The sequence below is a fragment of the Xyrauchen texanus genome, chromosome 33 (genome assembly GCF_025860055.1).
Source record: "Xyrauchen texanus isolate HMW12.3.18 chromosome 33, RBS_HiC_50CHRs, whole genome shotgun sequence".
NCBI lineage: Eukaryota > Metazoa > Chordata > Actinopteri > Cypriniformes > Catostomidae > Xyrauchen > Xyrauchen texanus.
Window position 1 is genome coordinate 20,890,285 of NC_068308.1, and position 17,016 is coordinate 20,907,300.

General features: G+C 41.0%; 1 protein-coding gene across 1 annotated transcript in view; it reads right to left on the reverse strand.

Moving 5' to 3' along the window:
- Positions 1 to 17,016, reverse strand: part of LOC127627027 (thyroid hormone receptor alpha) — a 97,349-nt gene that overhangs the window by 38,522 nt on the left and 41,811 nt on the right. The window contains exon 2 of the mRNA XM_052103227.1: positions 4,770 to 5,006. Within this exon, the coding sequence (XP_051959187.1) occupies positions 4,770 to 4,825 (56 nt within the window). The 5' untranslated portion in view covers positions 4,826 to 5,006. The remainder of the gene's footprint in view (positions 1 to 4,769; positions 5,007 to 17,016) is intronic.

The following is a 17,016-nucleotide window of genomic DNA, read 5'->3' on the forward strand; positions in this document are numbered from 1 at the left end:
TACACCTTTCCAGGGCACAGATGTGCTGTTGGGCAATTGACTTTATGCAAATGTAAATGCTTTTAGAAGCAAATGGTGAATATTTAGGAACTCTTCAGAGTTCAGAGTAAAACAAAATTTGTGCGCAAATTCTCCCGAACACTGTGGCTAATTGAATTGAAATGTAGCATTTGTATAAAAACTAAAGAGCAACAACAACATGTCTGGTTCTTCACATATCTGAAAGCAGATTTCCCAGATGTCAGTGGAACAGAATGTCCTGATACAGAAAACTTAGCACAGACTATACTTATTGAAATAAATCGTGGCAATTTTGGCTGTAATAATTCAACAAACAGCAATACAAATGTAAATCAAGTCAGCCTTCACTGCTCCAAAAATGTAATCTCTAATACTAAAATATTTACTTATTACAATATAAAATTAGAGTGGTAAGAATTAGTGTTGTCATGATACCAAAATTTCAGTTGTCTGTACCGATTCACGGTTCTCAATACCAATTTCGATACCACAGCAAAAATATGCTAATATGGTAGTGTTTTGAACACAGCCTATTTAGCCTATTTAAAGTAAAATTTCAATGTAATATAATTACATACATTTTTGGGGGGCCTGTGTAGCTCAGTGAGAATTGACGCTGGCTATCACCCCTGGAGTCGCCAGTTCGAATCCAGGGCGTGCTGAGTGACTCCAGCCAGGTCTCCTAAGCAACCAAATTGGCCCAGTTGCTAGGGAGGGTAGAGTCACATGGGGTAACCTCCTCGTGGTCACGATTAGTGGTTCTCAATCTCAATGGAGCGCATGGTAAATTGTGTGTGGATTGCAGAGTAGCATGAGCCTCAACATGCTGGAAGTCTCTGCGGTGTCATGTACAACGAGCCACATGATGAGATGTGCGGGCTGACTGTCTCAGAAGTGGAGGCAACTTAAGACTCGTAACCACGCCACCATGTGGACCTACTAAGTAGTGGGAATTGGGCATTCCAAATTGGGAGAAAAGGGGATAAAAAAAAGATGAAAAAAAAAAATAAAAACATTTTTTTTCAAGAGTTTCTCAATTAAGTATGCATTGTGTTTTTAAGTAGGACCCTACTAAAAAAAGATTTGTATTTCTCCCCAAATTCTTTTTTTTTTTTTTATGTTTTTTACATTGATTATCTAGAATTCCATGTTTTAAAGTTTAATCATCCAAACGGTGTCTAATCAAATTCTTAAAACTTTTAGCACACCAATGCCTTTTAGCAATTTTATTCAGTACAATAGTACAACTGTTTGTGATATAGTGCTTCATTATTATTGTTATCATTGTTACTTATTTTATTAATATTACTACAATATTAATTACTATACAGTTGAAATATATCTATGCTTCAATTTCTTCAATTTCAGGCATTTAGCTTTTATTTTGACGTGTGGTTTGACGGAAGCTTTACTTTCTTCTTCTGATGCATAAACAGTGTGCTACATGGCCCAGTATGATCATTAACGCACAAATGCTGTGATTTAATTATATAAATATATAGTCTACATGTGTTTCACATTCGATTAGTGGTCTGTTTGGTTTTTAATCTCATACAACATGATTGATTCTTAATCTTGGTGGAGTTCCCAGTGTATGAGCGGTCTGCTTTACACATTCAGTTAAAGCTCATACAGCTCGAATGCAGACTAAGACTGCAGCATTTTGCGGTTTAATAATCACACTATGACATATCACAATTTTAATTTGAATAATTGTGGATTTCAGAGTAAAAGGAGTAACGGAGCACACATTCCAACAAGCATGTGAATATTTAAAAGCAGCCGTGTCAGTCTGAATTAAGTCAGTGCTCGGTACTACTAGTACTGCACAAACACTGGTATCGTGACATCTTTTTTATTTTAGTACCGACTTGGTATCAAAGTACCGTTACTTTTGACAGTACCGTGATTAATTAGAGAAGTTTAACTAGTCGCGATTTACATATTTACCGTTAATAAAGCATAAACCAGCATGGACACTTGTTGGAAGGGTGGAATCTTTGCGATGAGTCTGCTCGGAGTCGTTACACTGATGCTAACACCACAAAAATGTATTCAGTGTCAGTGATAAAGTGATGGGGAAAGGAGCTCTTAATGCTGTTTGATGTTCAAAACTAGCCCAGATGGGACTTGTGATAGAAATCTTTACACTTTATAAATCTGTGATTAACTACAAAAAGTAATACAATTAATCGTGATTCAAAAATATAATAGACAATTAATCGCACTATTAAAAATGAATTAAATAAGCACCATTCCTTGATTCAAATTCATTGCATATGTCTTAAAATACAGTACAATACAGAACATTGCTCTACAGACTAATTCGAAAACATGAGATCTTCCCAATGTTTTGCCACAAACTTGGCATGTGCTGTTTCTTAATAGTAAAACAATTTCTACTACCACAGCATAATACACAAAGACAACAATAAGTAAGCCATTGGTCAGTTTATTCACTCAACAAGGTTATTTGATCTAACTGCGGTTACTTGAAATAACAGCGACTATTGTGAACTTTAAATGCCAATCAAAACTGCCACATAAGTGCAGCTCCTGAAGAGCCGGACTTGAAGCTGTGATGCACACACCGTCTGCGGAGGATTGCAACAAACATTAGCGATAATATTATTGAGGATTTTAGTGAACACAAAGTGCTCCGATTTCACTTTAACGATCGTGTAATGGCAAATGCTATTTGCCATTGTGGGATCATATATACAGTGTTAATGACATGCAGTGACAAAGAAGCCTTGTGTCATGCCCACTTACTCAATTTCTGGGATAGATTGGAGATGATATATTGAAGAAACAAATAATCTCAAAGGTCTGTCTTCATGTGAAGAGAGCCTATGTGTGAATATAATGTGTGAAAGCAAAGAATTTTGGACAAATATTTTACTATTGCATAATATAATAACTTTTCAGGTTGGCGGGGTTCCAACATCAAAAATGTAAATGACAAATGGACCAAGAATTAAGTTGACCAAAATGAGAGTTTTTTTTTTTCATGTCATTCATACGTTTTTAAAGCCTTAAAGGAAACCATGCAAAAGTTAAATAGGAATAAATGACTTCTTAAGGTTTAAGCACACATACAGTACACCTATGATAAAAGCATGAAACTTTGTATGACACCCATCATAATCGTGAAAACCCTAAAGCAGACAATCAATCTTCATAAATGTGCGAGCCCTAAAACAGACAATTAATGGTCATATCACAATTTTTTGTTTGACAATTAATCTTCAGCTAAATATTAGAAAAATGACAGCCCTACATGAGCCGAAAGTGTCAAAGAATCAGACAAAATGATGTGGTTGCTTCAGCAGTTGCATTTTTCATCTCACATTTGCTTATTTTGATATTTTCTGTTAAGTTTGGATTTAAGGTTTAGGGTAGGGATGTAGCTTTAGTTGATTTAAAACTCGAAAGAGCATCTGTTTGGGAGAAAATGTAACTCACTTTGAGTGCCACACAGTGGACATTTCACATTGGAACTGAAGCAAAACATGTATATGGACCCATGTAATATCTTTCACAGTCACGTCATTTTCATGAAATAAGGCTTGACATTCTTGTCCCTAACTCAGATCCTGACTTCAATGTATGGGATAAAAAAAAATAAAAAAAAAAGTTTCAGGAAATCTGATAGCTAAGAAAAGTACTAGAACACATCTCCTCAACAAGCCATGAGGTATCTGAAGTATTGGCTTGGGTAGGGAAAGAGGGGGCAGGGTTGGTTCTGTCAGTGAAGTGGAAACACAACAAGAGAACTTCTAAATAAAGAAATTGCCTAAGGGCACATCACACACAAACACGCTGAGAGGGAGGTCTTCGTGTGCTTGGTTAATTGGCAAAAACGATTCTATTGGCTCTGACCCTAAATCTTATTTGGAACGTGAGGGGGCAGTCTGTGCCATCTTGCGAAGACCAAGAGCCCACATGCCAGTGTGTGGGTGTGTGTGTGTGTGTGTGTGTGTTTAAGGCTTTGAGTCTGTACTGACTTTGGACAGTAGCTGGCATTCACTAAGGCTTTAGCTAACTCTTCTGCCGGCTCCAGGCCTTACACAAAATGTGTGTATGTCTGTGCATGTGTATGTTTGTACAGAATAGTTGGTGAGGTAAAGATTGGTCTCTTAGTGTCTGCCTTTAAACTCAAAAGCAAGGCACTGAGCCAGTGCTGCACTCACTGTGTGAGCTGTACACATACCGGTACACAACTGCAAATGAAGCCAGTTACCAGGAAAACTGAATTATGTAGGAGACTGTGTGCGCTGACCAGAAAATTTGAGTCTCCTGACACATCACCATGTGAGATGGAAAATTATATAAACACACACAGAAGCAGGAAGCACAAGCAACTTTAAACCAGCGACAAACAAAAAAGTTGAACACAAAGCAGCCATTCAACTATTATTAATCCAATGACTGATGAAGCTGTTCTAAGATCAGTACTGAAAAAAGGATACATCACCCAAAAATTACAATTCTATCAACAGTTACACACCATCATGTCGCTCCAAACCGGTATGGCTTTCATTCATCCATGGAACACAAAAATAAATATTAGGGCAAAATGTTAGGCTCAGCATTCACTTTCATTATATGAGAAAAAAAAATATGCAATGAAAGCGAGTAGTGACTGAGGCTAACATTCTGCTTAATATCTCCTTTTGTGTTCCGTATAAGATGAGAGTGAGTAAATAACATTTTTAAACAGAATGTTTATTAACTGTATGGCTCACCGTTTCTCTTCTCCCTCTGATTGGTTTGGGTCCTGCTCCTTGGGCATGTGTTCCATTCACCTTATTTCCATCCAGCGGCCAATCATGTGAGACTGAGGAGGGCCCCACCCTTGAATGCACGCCTGTCATTCGCGGGTTGTGATGAGTCAGACAGTCATCCGACGGCTCTGCGAAGCGACGCTCGCAATCTAAGCCCGCCACACTCTCCAACGATAATGCGCTAACAGTTAACGATGTCTGTAATACAAAAGAGAAAATCAAAATGAACATGTGTGACAAAGTAGTTTGTCCAAAGTACAACTATATATATATATATATATATATATAGCGGAATAGGCTAACTACGGCAACTAGGGAATCAGATGCCTGAAGAACTCCATAGGAAGCTCAGGAAATTTCCACAGAATTGGAACGACCGCCATTCACAAAGTTCTACATCCCCCTTGTCCTTGCACGTTCATTTAATGCTTATTTTGGCTACTGTGATAATACTTTCAGCTGCCAATAATAGTTTAGTAATCTCAGGTTCTATTAACACATTTTACCATGGTTAAATCCATTCTGCAGAATTCCACAGATTTTACCTCAAAATCAGTGTAGATAATACAAATAAATTCTGTCTTGGGCTGCCCAGCAGTCTGAACTCTCGAGTCTAAAGCTGAATCTTTCATTGTCATTGCACGTGCAACCCGCTCCTCTCTTAGTTGTCTTTTCCATGTGACATGCTCGCTGGAGTAACACTTTCCAGGAAAATACCTCAGATTAGCCAGACCATAATCTCATCTCTCCTTGTACACAAAAAGACCCTTGTGCAAACCATGGATATCACGTGAAACACTAGGCAGCACTTTTGCCTCTTTGGCAACAACAATGGGTAACAAAACCTGTGTAAATCGCATGGGCTCTGTATCCACTATAATCTGAATTAAAAGGCAGGATAGTGAGAAAATTATGATTGCGGTTTCAAGGGCCACTAGTATCACTAGTTTCCAAAGAGCTAGTTCACTTAAATGAACTTCACTGATGACTCCATTGATAAACCACTGAAAAAAGTTCGTATTTGTTGTACATTCTGTTAATTTTGTATGTACATAATGGCTACTAGGCCTATACTTTTCTATACAGATTACATGAAACAACTTTGGATGCGAAAGTGATTTGAAAAGTCTTTAAAGGTGAAGTGTGTAATTTCTGCTCCACTAGTGTCACCAAACCGAATAGCAAAACTGATAATTGTCTTCAAGCAGGTTTCCCGAACACTGGTTGGACAAAGAGTCCGTGGCTTGGTCAGAATGCTCAAACAAGCAGAGCAATGCTTTGAAAGCACAACGGAGCCACAGTGTTAACACTTTTCAAAGAAATTAAGTTACTTAAAGTCAGGGACTAAAAATTAAATGTTGTTCATTTTAGTTCCTTTGGCGCAGAAACTGTTTTTTGTTCCGTGTTCCAGCTTTCTGCAGCCTCCTTTCCAATTGGTAACCTGTTTGAACTAAATAAAAGAACGGTTAATAACATTCTCTTTAAAATGACAGTGCTCTGTGCAAATGGTGGGTGATATACCAGATGCAGTGTTTCCAGATCTCACAAAAGAATCAATTGAACTGGTCTGAAAAACAAGTTCAATCTAAGGGACTTGTCTCACCCAAAACAATTGAAAATATAAGCAATTTTGTTTTTCATGTGGGGTTATTATCATGGAATCAAAATGCAGCCAAAGGTATTGCGGTCACGGATCCAAAAATCGTGAATCAAAATAATAAACATGAATCAAAAAATAATAAGCACAAATAAAAAAATTATAATAATAAGCGCAAACATAAATAAAAAAAATTGCAGATCAAAATAATAAGCACAGATAAAAAAAATAACAAGCATGAATCAAAAATATATAAACACATTTCAAATATGCTGCAAAAAAAATAAAATAAAGCAAAGCCATCAGAATTGCAAACAAAATCAGTTTAACATTTTTTTTGTGCTTTGACAATCTTGACAATTTGTTTGTATGTTTACGCTGTATTTCTTTGCTTTTGTATTCCAAGTGCTTGATTTTCCAAAACTTTTGAGTAGAGCTTCTCAAATGTAAATCAGGGGGCATTTTGTGTCCCTATTGGTCCACTAGTTCTTGATCGACAGCCAATCCTCCTCCTCCAGCCAATCATTCGAAGAGGGGAGGTGACTTCACTCCAATGCAACTTCGACGGCTGCTGCTCAATATAATATTATTTGTGGTTGATAGATATGCTGCTTGTGTCTGTTTTGAGTATTTTCTGCCAACTTTTCTGTCAAAAAAAAGGCTGGGCTGGTGTGGATGTTTGATGCATATTTTTACTAGCAGTACCAATGTAGTCACGAGTTCAGAACACAGGAGTTTTTTTTTATTTATTGGAAATAAATTAACCAGTAATTAAACTTTTAGCAGCATTTAAAAAACAACGCCTTCACTCCGGAACAATTTAAAGGAACCTTTTCTGTTTTTTCTTTAAAAAAATCTGTTCGTTTCGGTTTTAGTTTCCATTCTTTTTTGTTTTTAGTCCCTGTTTACAGTTGTCTCTGCACATTAAGCTTTGATAGGAGAAAGCATCTTAACATCAAAAAATACTTTACACTTCAATTGCATATTTGTACTGAATTGTGTTCGCTGATATAGCTGTACTAAAGTGGACACACACAACATAACGAATGAGATTAGAATAAGGAAGTGATCGTGTGCAAGCAAATTGGGGATTTGGCAACCTAACAGATCAGTAACCAAATTTAGTCTGTTTTGTTTTTGTCACAGGTTAATAAGGTCAGAGTCATGGCATAGACATCTAAACAAAGACAGTGATCCAGAGTTCTTTCTGCGAGTATTTCTCTGTAAGTTGGCTGGCCTCCCCTCCAAAGGCATATTTCTTCTTTGAAACCTGATACAGTGAAGCACATTCAAAAAGCGATCCGTTGACAGATGCTTGCATGCGTAAGGGTATATCAATGCTTCTTTGGTATTTTTATGTTCAGATACTAAGCGCACTGGCCAAACACAAGCCGACTTGATACATACCGCGCAGGCTCTCTGGATCTATTAATGGGTGGCTCTGGACCAGAGAGGGAATTCGATCTTTTTATTGTGTGTGAAGAGAAAGTAAAGGGGATCTGGCAGCTTAAGGTTTAAGCTTGAGAAAGCATGATCACAGAGCTGAGAGGTGCCATGGGACTCAATGCAACACTTATACTGTAACGTAATGCTTGATACAGGACAAATACACTTAAATGCCTATACATCCGGCTGGCCTGGAGTCCACTTGTAAACATGCCTCTATTTGCATTTTTATAATTTAATATAAGTTTTTCTTTTTTTCAGAACAATTATGTTATTATCATCATAACAATTTGAGTGAAAAGTTGAACATTAATATGAACATCATATTCAGATTGCAATATTACGTTTCACTGATTTATATATTTTTTTAAATCCTAAACCTGTTTATTTCCAGGTTCAAATTTGATTCTGAATCCCAGATTTTCAATGTGGAGTTAGACTTTTGAATGCCAGTGTACATTCTCACAGATAGCAGAGGTGCTTGGCCATTCAAGGGCATGGCAAAGCAGTGTGTGATGCAACCCTTTGACAACAAAGCCAAGAGAACATTTGCTAGGCATTAGTTAGTGCTCAGGTGGCCTATCATCTTTCATCAGGCCTGTTTGCCTATTCACCAGCCTAACAGACCTTTTCATCTGCCAGTCCAGCTTATGTATGTTAAGGTATGCTCACATCTATTGTGTGTAATGATAATCATGTTTGATTGTTTATTAAAGCGAGTCATTAGTGAACAACAGTGATGCTCACTGGGACTGCTGCAACTAATCACAATAATAAGTCCCCAATGATTAACAAAGGATATGAGAGGATTTTGAGTTCCTAGAATGAAGCTGTTTATACATAGGTCTGTAATGTTCCCTTTACAAAAGGCTTCACTACGATGTTGCGCTGCTAAGCGCTATGGGGAACAGCTTTAGCTGTGAGCCGAGCTGAATAAATGTGTGGAACACGTCAATGAACATTGACCGGAATTTATAGCCTCGGCTTATGTAATCATTAGATGCACCTGAGGCCAGGCTATAAATGGATATGTCACCAGGTGTCGTCAGAAACTCTTTTTTCAGAGCGATTCTGTTTCTGTGTGTTTCACACACCCTGTCAAAACTTTCTTTCCTCTGTTAGGAGATAGATTCAGTTAGGCAGTGTGCAGTGAACGTTGTTCTATTTTTCTGTTCTGTTTAGAAAATATTATATATATATATATATATATATATATATATATATATATTTCTAAAAAAAAAAAAAAAGAAAGAGAGAATGACTGAAAGCAAACTGTGCGTGTTCCCCTCTTCTTGCTTTTTGCTGAAGACGGCACACATCAGTTTTTGCTGTTTGTTTGGGGGTAGAGCACGCTGCTCATTCTACTCACGAAAAGATCATTCGTGGGGCTCGTGCATGGATTTGACTGAGGTGCAAGAGACGGGTTGATCCCTTTCTCTCACTCTCTCCCCAAACCCAGCTGGTCCTTCACATGATCTCGAAGCGCGTTCCGATGCTTCTTCGGATCATGAGGTGGATCGCTATTCTCTTCCCGCCTCCGAGCTTTCCGTCCGCGATAAAAAATCTACGGAGGAATTGCTTGATGTTGTTACTCGTGCGGCTGCCAGATTGGACTGGCCACGCGAAAAAGAGACCCCCAAATGCTCCAATTAGGGGATAGATTTTATCTTCCAGTCTAAGAAAGGGAACGCCTCATGGGTTCCTTCCCTTTCTTTGATAACCTCCTTGAAGAGCTTTTTCGCTCATGGAGAACCCCAAAAAAAAAAAAAAAAAAAAAAAATATATATATATATATATATATATATATATATATATATATATATATATATATATATATATATATATATATATATATATACATATATATATAAAAAATATAGATATATTTTCTTCCCGTGTTCACATACCCTCGGCGTCATTATATTCGACTATCGTGGGTGCTGAGGCACGGGGGTATTCAGTGATGCCGCCCGGTCGAAGAGACGCTTGCGGGCTATCTCTCGCCGGGCTCGACATCGTCACTTTAGAAGCCCTCTCTCCCCTCAAAGCCTTGTAGGACAACCTCCACTTTAGTGGGAAGGGCTTATCAAGCAGCAGGTCAGGCTGGTGCTGCTCTGCACACTATGCTGTTTTTCAGGCATACCAGGCTGACCTCCTGGACGACCTGAGTGTGGGTTCTGCGCTTGACGAGCAAGCCTCAGACCCACCTCGGTCCTGACTGAAGGGAGGCTCAAAAACAAAGCGTGGCGAGTCGTGCTCCTCCTCCCAGGGATTGGGACAGTCTCGCCACCCTTGCCAGCCCTCAGGACTATAAATTCTAGTAAGAGAAAACCCTGATGGTCTTGCGCCTAGATTAGGGGTAGCTCCCTCGGGACGGAGCGTGCTTCACTTCACCCCTCCGGTACCCCTCGAAGCCCCTCCATTCCCGCCACCTCTTGGAGGTTCGGGTTGCAGAGGCTTCCGTCAAAATTGGGTGTTTTAGCTGTTCCTGCATTTTATTCAGGACCACGAAACACCCGACAACCCCTCAACAGGAAGTGTTAAAATATAATACCCATCTCAGAGATCCTGGCAGCGTGGAAACTTCTGCGGATATATCCTTTTCTGTGGGTCTTATAAGAGCGTCAGGATTTAATTCTCTGCTCGCTTTTCCGTGTTTCAACGGCGTGTTCTCACTACCGTAAACCGGATTTCTTTTTTTGTAAAAAAAAACCTCTCAATCTCCTGGTTAAAGGGGCCATGGTATGTGTTCCCCTTCCAGAGAGAGAGTTAGGTTATTACACTAAATACTTCCCATTTCCCATGGAGGGTGAGGGGTGGCGTCTGGCTTAGATCTTAAGCTTGAACTACCCGTGGGTGTTCAAGTCCAAGATGATGCCTGTCAAGACGGTCGTGTCTCAAGCCCTACAACTCGTTTGGCTGGTCACCATCGATCTTAAGACGCACTTCTATACTTCATTTAGAAGTTCTGCCACAACATGGAAAGTTCCTGAGGTTCGCTTCCAGGGGCGAAGTCTTCCAGGGTCAGGTTCTTTCACTCGGCCTAGCCCTTTTTACCCGCACATTCACAATGCATGATGTAGCGCTGGCTCCTTGCGACTCCGGGGCATCTGCATTCTGAATTACGTAGACGACTGGCTGATCCTAGCGCAGTTCCAGGAACTGGCAGTTCAGCACAGGGACATCGTCTTAGCTCATCTGTTTCTCTGGGGTTGAGGCTCAACGCCAAGAAAAGCGTCCTCTCTCCCACTCAGAACACTGTCTATCGGGGCATCCTATGGAGTTCAATCACTATGCAGTCACAACTGTCTCCCACTAGGATTGAGTCCATTCAGATCACCCTGAGCAAAGTCAGGCTAGGTTGCACTGTTATCAGTATCAACGATTTCCAGGTCTCAGGGCTGAGCAGCGTCCACGGTGATCCCTCTGGACCTTCTGCTCATGAGACCATTTTTGTTGTGGCCAAAAGCCAGGGATTTCTTCCAAGGGCCAAAACCCCTGGGCTAAATAGGGTTCACGCGCCTCAGGCTTCGTTCCCTTTCTATGTGGTTCAGACCCGGTTTTCTGCCTTGGGTCCCACTCTAGGTGCGTCTTGTTGTTGCAGACTGCTAACGACAGATGCCTCCCTGACTGGCGGGGTAGCGGCCTTAAGTGGTCAGATCCAGCTTAAGGGGATAGGAGGGTCGTCAGCTCGGTTGTCACAGTCACTGTCTCGGGTTGATGGCTGTATTTCTGGTCCTGAAATACCTCCTCCTGAGGCTGCCATGCCTTGGTGCGGGTGGACAATACAGCGGTAGCCTCTTACATAAATCATCAAGGAGACCCACGTTCTTGTCAGCTGTATTTCTGACACGTTGGATTCTCCTTTGGGCCCAGGGCAAGCTCCTGTCACTCAGGGCAATTTACATCCCTGGATGCCTAAATGTGGGAGCAGATTTGCTGTCCAGACAGAACATACTGAGGGGCGAGTGGAAACTCCACCCCGAGGTAGTACAACAAATTTGGGAGAGATTTTACAGAGCAGAAGTGGACCTCTTCGCCTCTCAAGAGACTGAGCAATGTCCCTCTACTTCTCTCTGAGTCACCCAGCCCCCTGGGTCTGGGCCGATGGCGCACACATGGCCCAGAATGTGTCGGTATGCTTTTCCCCAGTTTCTCTGCTCCGGGAGTCTTAGCCAGAGTTAGCCAGCAAGGGTCTTGCCTCTCACTGATAGCGCCTCACTGGCGAACAGGATTTGGTTCTCAGAAATTATATCTCTCCTCGACGGCTCGCCTTGGGCGATTCCGGACAAGAGGGACCTTCTGTCTCAGGCACAGGGGCGATATTTAATCCCGGCCCGAATTGTGAAACCTTTCATGTCTGGCCCCTAAGGGTACCAAATGAGGTTCACAGGGTTTTCTCTTGAGATTATCGAGACCATTTCAAGTGCTAGGGCTCCCTCCACTTGGAACTGATCTGGGTAGATTTTACAGGGCAGAAGAGGACCTCTTAGCCTCTGTTGATAGCGCAATGTCTCCTCTACTTCTCCCGAGTAGCCCAGTCCCCCTCCCCTCCCCTTGGGAGGGGCTGAACGTAGTAACGCAAATGCACCTGCATGCGTTTCCTTCTACTAAAGTTCTTATTACAGAACCAGCTAACTGCCAGTTTGTTTCAGTTCTGACTTTTCTGTAGAAAGAACTGTCAGCGGGCACTTGCCTCGCCACTGCCAGGTTCTATGTGGCCACTGCGGTTTGCCACGGCTTGGTGGGCGGGGTGCCCTCAAAGAGGCATCCTCATTATTGCCCGGGCCTACGAGGTAGCGGTCAAGCTTCGCCAGTAGGTTTCAGGGCGCACTCTACCAGAGGGCTCTCCTCCTCTAAAACCTTGGCTAGAGGTCTCCCTCTGCAGCAAGTTTGTGATGCGGCAGGTTATCCTCTCCGCACACATTCATTGGATTTTTATAGTTTGGATGTTTTGCCACTCCGGGCTCTTATGCCCTTGAGTCGACATCTCAAGCTCATGTCTGGACAAGTTTGTGATGCGGCAGGCTGGCCCTCTCCGCTCACATTCATCAGTTTTTATGACAGGTTTGTGGTGCGATAGGGTTCTCTTCGCACACATTCATCGAACTTTATGGGTTAGATGCTTTGCTACTCCGGGCTCTTATGCCCTTGAGTCGACATCTCAGCTCATGCCTGAACAAGTTTGTGATGCGGCAGGCTTGTCCTCTCCGCTCACATTCATCAGTTTTTATGACAAGTTTGTGTTGCGATAGGGTTCTCTTCGCACACATTCATCGAACTTTATGGGCTAGATGCTTTGCTACTCCGGGCTCTTATGCCCTTGAGTCGGCATCTCAGCCCATGCCTAAACAAGTGTGTGATGCGGCAGGTTGTCCTCTCCGCACACATTCATTGGACTTTTTAGTTTGGATGTTCTGCACTCCGGGCTCTTATGCCCTTGAGTCGACATCTCAGCTCATACCTGAACAAGTTTGTGATGCGGCAGGCTGGTCCTCTCCGCTCACATTCATCAGTTTTTATGACAAGTTTGTGGTGCGACAGGGTTCTCTTCGCACACATTCATCAAACTTTATGGGTTAGATGCTTTGCTACTCCGGGCTCTTATGCCCTTGAGTCGACATCTCAGCTCATGCCTGAACAGGTTTGTGATGCGGCAGGCTGGTCCTCTCCGCTCACATTCATCAGTTTTTATGACAAGTTTGTGTTGCAACAGGGTTCTCTTTGCACACATTCATCGAACTTTATGGGTTAGATGCTTTGCTACTCCGTGCTCTTATGTCCTTGAGTTGACATCTCAGCTCATGCCTGAACAAGTTTGTGATGCGGCAGGCTGGTCCTCTCCGCACACATTTATCAAAATTGAATGGTTTAGATGTTTATGCTACTCTGGGCTCTTATGCCCTTGAGTCGACATCTGAAGCTCATGTCTGAGACCTCTCGCGTTTTTGTGAGTACACTGCACAACCGTAGGGGTCCGGACAGCCCCAAGTGTGGTGGCGTGGGTATTGCATTCCCCGTAGCGCTTAGCAGCGCAACATCGTAGTGAAGCCTTTTGTAAAGGGAACGTCTCGGGTTACATGTGTAACCCTTGTTCCCTGAAAAAGGCGGAACGAGATGTTGCGCTGCTTTGCCGCACTGGGGCGTCCCAGGACTGCTCTTCAAAAAGAAGTATCTGACGACACCTGGTGACGTATCCATTTATAGCCTGGCCTCAGGTGCATCTAATGATTACATCAGCCGAGGCTATAAATTCCGGTCAATGTTCATTGACGTGTTCCACACATTTATTCAGCTCGGCTCACAGCTAAAGCTGTTCCCCGTAGCGCTTAGCAGCACAACATCTCGTTCCGCCTTTTTCAGGGAACAAGGGTTACACATGTAACCCGAGACGTTTTACATAGTGTATATAGAATGAATGTGCTGGCAAAAAAAATAAAAATAGTTAGAGTTGGTAAGTTCAATTTACCTTATTTGTGTACAGTTACATCCAATATTACAACTTTGTTAATATCCTGTAATCCCAGTACTGAATAAACTTTTACACAGACAAAGTTAGTAAGAGATTTTATCACACTAAAATCATGTTTAGCTATATAATGTATCATGAATCATGGTGGGTTATGCCACGAATGCTGTTAATAGAGCTTAACTAGTATTGAATCCAGAACATTCCTTTAACATGTAATGTTTAGGTATAATATATAAACTCACTGGCCACTTTATTAGGTGCACCAGTACATCTACTTATTCATGCAATTATCTAATCAGCCAATCGTGTGGCAGCAGTGTAAAGTATAAAATCATGCAGTACGGGTCAGAAGCTTCAGTTAATTTTCACATCAACCATCAGAATTGGGAGAAAATGTGATCTCAGTGATTTGGACGTGGCATGATTGTTGGTGCCAAGTGGGCTTGATTGAGTATTTCTGTAACTGCTGATCTCCTGGGATTTTCACATGCAACAGTTACTAGTGTGTATAAAGAATGGTGCGAAAAACAAAAAACGACCAGAGAGCAGTTTTGTGGACGGAAATGCCTTGTTGATGAGAGAGGTCAACGAAGAATGGCGAGACTGGTTCGAGCAAAAATCTTTGTTACAGTGAGGCACAATGGAAAAGAATGGGGCCAATCTGTAAACATTAAAATGCTCACTCTCTCAAAAGTATAGCCACAAGACATAAACAATATGCATGTTAAAATAATTTTAGTGTGATAAAATCACTTACTAACCTTTTCTGTGTAAAGTTATAGCCAATTTTACAACTTTGTTGCCAGGATGATGTAACACCTTTAAAAAAAACGATGATTTAAACAACTTAACAGCTCAAATAACACACAAGTTTTAACAGAAATATCTTTTATAAAATGATATGCTTCACAAAAATTGGCCACATTCACTTCCGTTATAAGTGCCTCACTGTAACCTCGATTTTTAATATTTTTTATAGAAAAGGAGGGATGAATCAAAATGTACTTTTGTGGGAATCAACATTAAGCAACAAATGCTGTTGATTGAGCTTAACTTGTATTGAACTTGGAATATTCCTTTAAGCCCCATCTCCCATCTTCATCACAAGGCTAAATGTATATACGGACATTATGGTCTCTGCACAGCCCCCTATACTGTAGGAGGTCCAACCCTCCCTCCTGTTTGGTCAAGGTCAAAGTCATAGAGCAATATCCAATAAAACAGGATCTATAAAAGTAGCTTTACAAGCCAGGGTTCCTGTTAAACATGCAACTGAAAAAGAACAGGACCAGGAAGCAGACCGGGAGAGAGTGAGCTTCAAGGGAAAAGAGAAAGAGAAAGAGAGGAAGCGGAAAGAGAAATGAGCAATGACATTTGTTAGTGATAAGGGTGTGCGTGAGTGTGTAAGTGTACAAGAGCAATGAAAAAAGTGCAATGGGAGCTAAAAATGCACGTAGGCCACATTAATTTTAAGTGGAGCATTGCAGGCATCTTTGACACCGCACCTGTGTACGTAATCCTATTTGTGTGCTGGAGTGTGTATGTTCAGTGCGTAAAAGGGGCAATTCATGACATTTATGTTGACACAGTGCATACATTGGTTATAAAAACTGCAGAAGGTGCAGCTGAGTAAGGTTTTCGGCCTCATTTTTCTTGCCGTAACTTTGCTGCTGGTCTCTAAAAACTTTTTAATTGGCAAGAAGAAAGACTCTGGACTTTCTCTGTCTCTCTCTCTGTGTTTTCCTGCTTTCTTCTTGCCCTTAATTGAATGCTTTAAAATGCTTTCTTGAAAGCAGCATGAAAAAGAATAATTAGTTACTATGTTGCAGAGTGGGTCTCTGATAATTAGCATTTCTCTCTATCTCTGCTTCTCCTCTCAGAAGGGATGCACAAGAATACATATTTTCAAAGTGAACTAGTCAGTCTTAAGAAAGCCCATATACGTAATTCATCAGGTTTCAGGTTCACGTGACCCTGATTGGATGCACCAAACACATCCACTAAAAATACTAGACCCATGCCACAAATGGAACAGAACGCAGGTGTCTGGAAATGGATATTTAACAAAGTTCTTTTTAACTTGACATGGCAACTAAAAAAATGTGTGAGAAAAACAGCAAGACATGGCATCCGTCTAACGCATAATTCATAGGAAAACAATTTAAACAAATCAATGCGGATGATGCAACAAGGTTTTTGGTGCAAACGCCCCCTTAAGAGGATGTTAACATAAAAAACGTGCTTTGAAAACACTGAGCTACATGGAATAGAATACAGGGGTTTTTACGCATTTTAAAAAGTCCAAATTTATTTTGACTGTTTGACTATTACTATTATTACTACCCTATTTTAGAGGGTTTGCAGTGCTACATATTTAACAGCCATATCAGCACACTGTCAGCACCTTAATTAAAGCATGGTAAATAGAAAAAAAATAGAACAAAATCTAGATCAGCTACTTGTCCTCACTAAGACTAGCCAATTGTATGATAATCCTGATCCATTCCTATGTCTCAACCAGGCACAAAAGCTTATTCCAGCCTCCTTAATACAGATTAAGACATAATAACTTCATAACTCCATCCATAAGGAATCACCATCCTCATCTTGGGGGAATTGACAGGTTAGCTGGTGTAACTTTGAACAGCTAATGACAGAGCACTGACGATCCTGGAGATAAGACATGCTAGAGA